Genomic DNA, 9290 nt, shown 5'->3' on the forward strand with positions numbered 1-9290 from the left:
GCTGCAGTGGTAAGAGTGTAGAGACCTCCATCTCGTCCTCTGGAAAGAACCACACCACGTCTCGAACCCCAGGACGATACTCCACGGGGTCGCAGGTCATCTTGCCTGCCTGTACACCTGGACGCTACTCCACAGAAGACTCCCAGGTGAGACCAGGTCCAGAACACCTGTTGGACTAACCTACAGTACAATCCGATTCAGCTTTGACTCTGACTTCTGATTCTAGAAGTCTTGGAAAGTTATCTTGGAAAGTCACCTTTTATCCCTGTCTCTCTCTCTCTACCTCTCCCCTTCCTTCTCTCCCTCCCTCTCCTCTCCTTCTCTCCTTCCCTTCATCCCCCTTCCTTCTCTCCTTCCCTCTTCTCTTCTCCCCTCTTCCCTCCCTCCCCCTTCCTTCTCTCCCTCCATCTTCTCTTCTCCCCTCTTCCCTCCCTCCCCCTTCCTTCTCTCCTTCCCTTCATCCCCTCTTCCTTCTCTCCCTCCCTCCCTCTCCTTTCCTCCCCTCTTCCCTCTCTCCCTCTTCCATCTCTCCCTCCCTCTCCTCCCCTCTTCCCTCCCTCCCCCTTACTTCTCTCCTTCCCTCTCCTCCCTCCTTCTCTCCCTCCCTCCCCCATTCATCCCTCCATCAGAGTCGTATCAGGAGGATGTGGAACGATACAGTGAGGAAACAGGAGTCATCCTTTATGACAGGAGACATCAACAGCTCAGCCACACTCAACAGAGGTAACCAAGGATACTACTACCTATTCAGTATAACAATACTACTGTTATTTATAATGTGCTGACAGAGTAAAGACAAGTTTATATGAGTTCCTCCTAATGCTATCGTTAGCCCACTGCTGATGTCACTTCCTCTATGAAGGACAGAAGAGAGGAAGTCTTTGGCATGGCACACTACACTAAGACTGGCCCACTGCACTAAGACTGGCCCACAACACGAAGACTGGCCCACTGCACTAAGACTGGCCCACTGCACTAAGACTGGCCCACAACACGAAGACTGGCCCACTGCACTAAGACTGGCCCACTGCACTAAGACTGGCCCAGTACACTAAGACTGGCCCACTGCACTAATACTGGCCCCCAACACTAAGACTGGCCCACTACACTAAGACTGGCCCACTACACTAAGACTGGCCCACTACACTAAGACTGGCCCACTACACTAAGACTGGCCCACTGCACTAAGACTGGCCCACAACACGAAGACTGGCCCACTGCACTAAGACTGGCCCACTACACTAAGACTGGCCCACTACACTAAGACTGGCCCACTACACTAAGACTGGCCCACTGCACTAAGACTGGCCCCCAACACTAAGACTGGCCCACTACACTAAGACTGGCCCACTACACTAAGACTGGCCCACTGCACTAAGACTGGCCCACAACACGAAGACTGGCCCACTGCACTAAGACTGGCCCAGTACACTAAGACTGGCCCACTGCAGTAATACTGGCCCCCAACACTAAGACTGGCCCACTACACTAAGACTGGCCCACTACACTAAGACTGGCCCACTACACTAAGACTGGCCCACTACACTAAGACTGGCCCAGTACACTAAGACTGGCCCACTGCACTAAGACTGGCCCAGTACACTAAGACTGGCCCACTACACTAAGACTGGCCCACTACACTAAGACTGGCCCACTACACTAAGACTACACTAAGACTGGCCCACTACACTAAGACTGGCCCACTACACTAAGACTGGCCCACTACACTCAGACTGGCCCACTACACTCTGACTGGCCCAGTACACTAAGACTGGCCCTCTACACTAAGACTGGCCCACTACACTAAGACTGGTCCACTACACTAAGACTGGTCCACTACACTAAGACTGGTCCACTACACTAAGACTGGCCCACTGCACTAAGACTGGCCCACTGCACTAAGACTGGCCCACTGCACTAAGACTGGCCCACTGCACTAAGACTGGTCCACTACACTAAGACTGGCCCACTGCACTAAGACTGGCCCACTGCACTAAGACTGGCCCACTGCACTAAGACTGGCCCACTGCACTAAGACTGGCCCACTGCACTAAGACTGGCCCACTATGCCCTATAACTGGGGCAGAGCTAGTTATTCCAGTTATTTCCATGTGACTGTATAATGGAGCAACAGTGCTACCTATTGAAATAGATGAACCAGACTCTGACTCTTCATCTTATTCCTCCTAGTCTGACCTGTCTAACCAGTCTGACCAGTCTGACCAGTCTGACTAGTCTAAATAGTCTGACCAGTCTAACCAGTCTGACTAGTCTGACCAGTCTAACCAGTCTGACTTGTCTGACCAGTCTGACCAGTCTGACCAGTCTAACCAGTCTGACCAGTCTAACCAGTCTGACTAGTCTGACCAGTCTAACCAGTCTGACTTGTCTGACCAGTCTGACCAGTCTGACCAGTCTAACCAGTCTAACCAGTCTGACCAGTATGACCAGTCTGACCAGTCTGACCTGTCTGACCAGTCTAACCAGTCTAACCAGTCTGACCAGTCTAACCAGTCTGACCAGTCTAACCAGTCTGACCAGTCTAACCAGTCTGACCAGTCTGACCAGTCTAACCAGTCTGACCAGTCTGACCAGTCTGACAAGTCTGACCAGTCTGACCTGTCTGACCAGTCTGACAAGTCTGACCAGTCTGACCTGTCTGACCAGTCTGACAAGTCTGACCAGTCTGACTAGTCTAACCAGTCTGACCAGTCTGACCAGTCTAACCAGTCTGACCAGTCTAACCAGTCTGACCAGTCTGACCAGTCTAACCAGTCTGACCAGTCTAACCAGTCTAACCAGTCTGACCAGTCTGACCAGTCTAACCAGTCTAACCAGTCTGACCAGTCTGACCAGTCTAACCAGTCTGACCAGTCTAACCAGTCTGACCAGTCTGACCAGTCTAACCAGTCTGACCAGTCTAACCAGTCTAACCAGTCTGACCAGTGGTCTTTCTATATTTGTTTTCTATCTATATATCTGTGTTTTTACATTTTGATTGATTGATTGATTGATCTTTAAGCAACAACAAAATATAAATAACATATATTTTTCCAAACGAATCCAACAGCGACAGCGTCATGCCATTCATATCCAGATGATGCTGTGTACTAGTTTGAGCAATGAAGCTGGTGACGTGTTGGAAGCGTTCGTTAGTTTGACACCCGTTACTGAAATGGTTGTTCCCAGTTGAAATGGCTCTACAATCTCCTCACAATGTTTCTAACCCTGACGGTCATTATGAATGCAGGATATTGGGATATTTCCTAATCCTGTCTGGGTTCAGTCATTATGAATGCAGGATATTGGGATATTTCCTAATCCTGGCTGGGTTCAGTCATTATGAATGCAGGATATTGGGATATTTCCTAGCCCTGACAGTCATTATGAATGCAGGATATTGGGATATTTCCTAACCCTGTCTGGGTTCAGTCATTATGAATGCAGGATATTGGGATATTTCCTAGCCCTGACTGGGTTCAGTCATTATGAATGCAGGATATTGGGATATTTCCTAATCCTGGCTGGGATACAGTCATTATGAATGCAGGATATTGGGATATTTCCTAACCCTGGCTGGGTTCAGTCATTATGAATGCAGGATATTGAGATATTTCCTAACCCTGGCTGGGTTCAGTCATTATGAATGCAGGATATTGGGATATTTCCTAACCCTGGCTGGGTTCAGTCATTATGAATGCAGGATATTGAGATATTTCTATTTAGGTTAAATTAAATTAAATTAAATGTAATAGTTTATGACAATACCTAGGATGTAACTTGGTGAAGGTCACAGGACTGAACATGAACAAATGCAACGACCATGTCTCTGACTAACACATACAGTCATGGGTGGTAACTCTACAATTCACTAGAGAAAGGCTGCAGGAATGACTGGCAAGCTTATGTCTGGGGTTTTCACTTCAACTGTGTTTGTGCCTGATTGATTTACATGTCTTCTCTCTCTCTTCCTTTCATGCTCTCTCTCACACCCACCCTATCTCTACACTCCTCTCTTTCTCTCTCTCTCTCTCTCTCTCTCGCTCTCTGTCTCTCTCTGTCTCTCCTCTCTCTCTCTCTCTCTCTCTCTCTCTCTCTCTCTCTCTCTCTCTCTGTCTCTCTCTGTCTCTCTGTCTCTCTCTGTCTCTCTCTCTCTCTCTCTCTCTCTCTGTCTCTCTCTCTCTCTCTCTCTCTCTGTCTCTCTCTCTCTCTCTCTCTCTCTCTCTCTCTCTCTCTCTCTCTCTCTCTCTCTCTCTCTCTCTCTCTCTCTCTCTCTCTCTCTCTCTCTCTCTCTGTCTCTCTCTCTCTCTCTCTCTCTCTCTCTCTCTGTCTCTCTGTCTCTCTGTCTCTCTGTATCTGCCTCTCTCTGTCTCTGCCTCCACTAGGAGCGATGGCTAATCATCTGTTAACTAATACTCTCCTTCATCCCCATGGTTCTAACCATCCTTATAACTCTCTGCTGGGGGACACCAACCACCAAGCAGTCTGTAACAACCCCAACGTGGCTGGCATGTACAACACACAAGGTGTGACACACACATTCCTATGTATGACCTATGATCCCTTATTTCCCACTTCATTTTAGTTTTCCTCCAAGTTCATTTTTAACGGAATGTATTGTTTCCTGCACTTTATTGTTTTGAGTTATTGTTTCACTGGATTTGCAAAGTATCACATTCTTCTTGACCCCTGAACAGTGCAAATGCAAATTCACTTTTCACATTTTTTTTAAATATATAATTGATTTTGATGGTTCCTTGATTCTAAAATGGCCGCCACTGTTCATGATTCTGTCTGCATGCCTGTGAAAATGACTCCCAGATGAGACCAACCAATCATGTTGTGAGACATCACCATAGCGTCCCATTGGTCAGGTCTCAAAACACATACGTTTTAACTGAAGTTATTTAGTTCACCTTTTAGATTTATGACCTAAACGTGTAAGTTATCAGTCTCAGATTCAACATAAACATTTAACGAATCATCTGGGATCTATGACAGCTTGTGCTGTTTGGTGGGATTCTCTGTCTGTTTTATGAGCTATGAATGCTCTATGAATGCTCTTTGAGTGGTTTATGAGTGCTCTTTGAGTGCTCTATGAGTGCTCTATGAATGCTCTATGAATGCTTTATGAGTGCTCTATGAGTGCTCTATGAGTGCTCTATGAATGCTTTATGAGTGCTCTATGAATGCTCTATGAATGCTCTATGAGTGCTCTATGAATGCTCTATGAATGCTCTATGAGTGCTCTATGAATGCTCTATGAATGCTCTACGAATGCTCTACGAATGCTCTATGAATGCTCTATGAGTGCTCTATGAATGCTTTATGAGTGCTCTACGAATGCTCTACGAATGCTCTACAAATGCTCTATGAATGCTCTATGAATGCTCTATGAGTGCTCTATGAATGCTTTATGAGTGCTCTATGTATGCTTTATGAGCGCTCTATGAGTGCTCTATGAATGCTCTACGAATGCTCTATGAATGCTCTATGAATGCTCTACAAATGCTTTGTGTGTTTTGTGTTGTTGTGTTGTGCTTTTCGTCTGGTAAAGGTCTTTGCGCTTGCTGTATTGCATCATCTGTTTTCAGTGTTTTCCGTGGGTTCTGTTCATTAGTGTTGTTAGTATGTGACATCGTTGTGCTGTGGGAGACGTTGGATTGATCCTGGAGACAGACCATGTGACCCGTTCAGTTTGTAACCAAACACAGTAGACTGGCTGCTGAAGACGAGGCCCTACTACTAAAACACGATACCATTCCTTGTGTGTTTACTCCTTTTTCCATACACACTGTTTTTGTATCTATCTGTGTCTGTCTTTTCCTCACGGTTTTGTGTTTCTCTCTGTTTCTCTCTCACGCTGTCCCATAGCCCCTACAGAGACACAAGTAATCACCTTTCCTAGCTATTTACTACACCGAACAATATTTACTATACCGAACAATATTTACTACACCGAACAATATTTACTACACCGAACAATATTTACTACACCGAACAATATTTACAATATTTACTACACCGAACAATATTTACAATATTTACTACACCGAACAATATTTACAATATTTACTACACCGAACAATATTTACAATATTTACTACACCGAACAATATTTACAATATTTACTACACCGAACAATATTTACTACACCAAACAATATTTACTACACCGAACAATAATTACTATACCGAACAATAATTACTATACAGAACAATAATTACTATACCGAACAATATTTACTATACCGAACAATAATTACTATACCGAACAATATTTACTACACCGAACAATATTTACTACACCGAACAATATTTACTACACCGAACAATATTTACTATACCGAACAATATTTACTATACCGAACAATATTTACTACACCGAACAATATTTACTACACCGAACAATATTTACTACACCGAACAATATTTACTACACCAAACAATATTTACTACACCGAACAATATTTACTACACCGAACAATATTTACTACACCAAACAATATTTACTACACCGAACAATATTTACTACACCGAACAATAATTACTACACCAAACAATATTTACTACACCGAACAATAGACGATTTCAACTATTTAGCGTTTTATTGCTTAACTTTGTTTCTTCTAATAATTGTGTTTGTTTACCGTTTCCACAGAGGGAATCCTAAACAACGCGCGAGACACCAGCGTCATGGATACGCTCCCTCTCAACGGTAACCACGGCAACAACTACAGCGCGGCGAGCGGCGACTACCTCAGCGACAGCGTCCAGATTCTGGAACGAGGCGGCGTCAGCGGTTACAGTACCTACGGCAACCACAAGGAGACGACGACGTTAGAAAAGCAGATCCTTAAAGAGTTAACGTCCAACTACACCCCTTCGTACTTGAACAACCACCAACGCTCGGCGACCACCGAACGCAACCACAACCTGATGAACAAGATGGTCAACATCGGTAACGGCACCAGCAACGCGGGCGGCCTGGTCGGTAACGGCAGTAACGGAATCGGAATTGGTGGCGTAGGCGGCGGCGGGAGTAACCGTGACTACGACTTGAGTAACGACGGTGTCGACGTTAGTCACATGGTGCTGGATAACCCCAACGCTGCCTTCCCATTGGATGAGAATTTGGGATTGGAGATTATAAGGGAGGAGTCGAATGCCCCCCTCCTCCCGCCCCGCCCTCTGCCTCCCCCGGACAGCCTCCCCCACCCTCACCCTCCTCCTCCGCCCCCCCATAACTTCTCCCGCCCCCGGCGCCCCCAGGAGACCAGCGAGAGCTTCTTCCCCCTCCTGACCAATGAGCAGACGGACGAGACGCCGCAGTCGCCCAATCACAGAAACTCTCTGTACACCTCCATGCCCGTGTTAACGGATTTACCGGACGGCCACGGTAGTCACGGGCAGATGAACGGGTTAGCGGACGGAGAGATGGACGACAGCGGGGAGATTCAGGCTGGTACCAGCAGCACCGGGAGCGGACCGGGGCCGGAGGCGGATGATGTTTACTATAAGAGCATGCCAAACCTGGGGTCCAGGAACCACCTCCACCAGCTTCACCATTACTACCAGATGGGGCGGGGGGGCAGCGACGGCTACATGGTACCTGTCAACAAGGAGGATTCTGATTCGTCGCCCGAGGAGCCCCTGACCCCCGTTGACGCCTCCCAACTGGTCACGAGCCTATAGACCAATGAGAAGACTCTAAACCCCTTATTTTCCAGGTCCCACCTTCTTTTTTAGTCCCGCCTCCCAGAATAGTTATACGTTGATGATAGATTGACAGTTGGCGCTGACCAATGAAGGCCTGGTTGAACGCACTCGCTTCCTGATTCTTTCCTGTGGTTAGTGACAATAGGGACGATACTGAGCTATCATTGGCCGGAAGGGAGATGAGAGAGGGATTCGTTTGGATAGAGATGGATTGTAATTTAGACCAGAACGAACTAAACTGGGTGGCTCGAAACCGAGGAGGTTTTTTTTTGTGAATATTCTTCAGGAATGGAAATAATATGAAGTAGTTCCTGAAGGAGGGGAGGATCTTTCAGGCCACCTGTCTTGATAGACGTTCCCTGGGTCGTAGCCCAGACACATCCTACCATGGACCTGTAGCAGATCCTAGCTGAGTCTTTTTCACTGTCAAAACCCATCAGACTGCTCTTCCAAGCCCTGGACACTGGTCAAAAGTATCTAGCCAATCGCCAGGCTTCTCCTTCTTCTTCTACTACCCGACCTGCCAATAGAGTAGAGTATGTATGAATAAAAAAGCCCCGCCCCCTCACATAACTATTTTATTAGACGACATGTTGTTGTAAACACTGTAACCATGGCTACAGATGACAGGGTAGTTTGACGAGCTCCTATGTGTTTTTACAACCGTCTCTTCCGCCTGTCTGATGAACTGAACTGAACCGGAGGGTGGAAAGTTACATTTCCTGTTCCTGCAAGGTGTACGAGACTCAACTGAACTGAACCGGAGGGTGGAAAGTTACATTTCCTGTTCCTGCAAGGTGTACGAGACTCAACTGAACTGAACCGGAGGGTGGAAAGTTACATTTCCTGTTCCTGCAAGGTGTACGAGACTCAACTGAACTGAACCGGAGGGTGGAAAGTTACATTTCCTGTTCCCTACGAGACTCAACTGAACTGAACCGGAGGGTGGAAAGTTACATTTCCTGTTCCTGCAAGGTGTACGAGACTCAACTGAACTGAACCGGAGGGTGGAAAGTTATATTCATCCTGTTCCTGCAAGGTGTACGAGACTCAACTGAACTGAACCGGAGGGTGGAAAGTTACAGTCCTGTTCCTGCAAGGTGTACGAGACTCAACTGAACTGAACCGGAGGGTGGAAAGTTACAGTCCTGTTCCTGCAAGGTGTACGAGACTCAACTGAACTGAACCGGAGGGTGGAAAGTTACAGTCCTGTTCCTGCAAGGTGTACGATGACTCAACTGAACTTTACTGTTCGATGTTGCAGAGGTTCCCTAAGTATGAACTAGACAAAGATGAAGGATTAGAAATGGACTGAAACAGATGCAAACAGATGCATTCTCCCCTCCAGGGGGGAGGGAAGGGGGGGATGTTTATATTTCTGTACGTTTTTTTTAAATGTTCCTCTGTAACCATGGCTACAGACGGCAGGGTAGTTAAGATGATTTCTATGTGTTTGTACAGAATATAGAATAGTGTTGCGTCAGGACTGCCTGGGATACACCTCTCGGTGTTTCTGCTTTTCGTTTTGTACCTTTGGGACTGTAATGGTGAAGAACGTGTCGTTCCGTGCGG

The 9290-nt window shown here is 46.6% G+C and overlaps 1 protein-coding gene across 1 annotated transcript in view; it reads left to right on the top strand.

The window, feature by feature from the left end:
* Positions 1-8627, top strand: part of adgrl3.1 (adhesion G protein-coupled receptor L3.1) — a 373511-nt gene extending 364884 nt beyond the window's left edge. Inside the window, 4 exon segments of the mRNA XM_065003524.1 lie at positions 1-146; positions 630-723; positions 4386-4526; positions 6661-8627. The exon segment at positions 1-146 is cut by the window's left edge and continues 37 nt beyond it. Coding sequence (XP_064859596.1) covers positions 1-146; positions 630-723; positions 4386-4526; positions 6661-7694 — 1415 coding nt within the window. The 3' untranslated portion in view covers positions 7695-8627.
* The last annotated feature ends 663 nt before the right edge of the window (positions 8628-9290 follow it).

This window comes from Oncorhynchus nerka, linkage group LG18 (assembly GCF_034236695.1).
Source record: "Oncorhynchus nerka isolate Pitt River linkage group LG18, Oner_Uvic_2.0, whole genome shotgun sequence".
Classification (NCBI taxonomy): Eukaryota; Metazoa; Chordata; class Actinopteri; order Salmoniformes; family Salmonidae; genus Oncorhynchus; species Oncorhynchus nerka.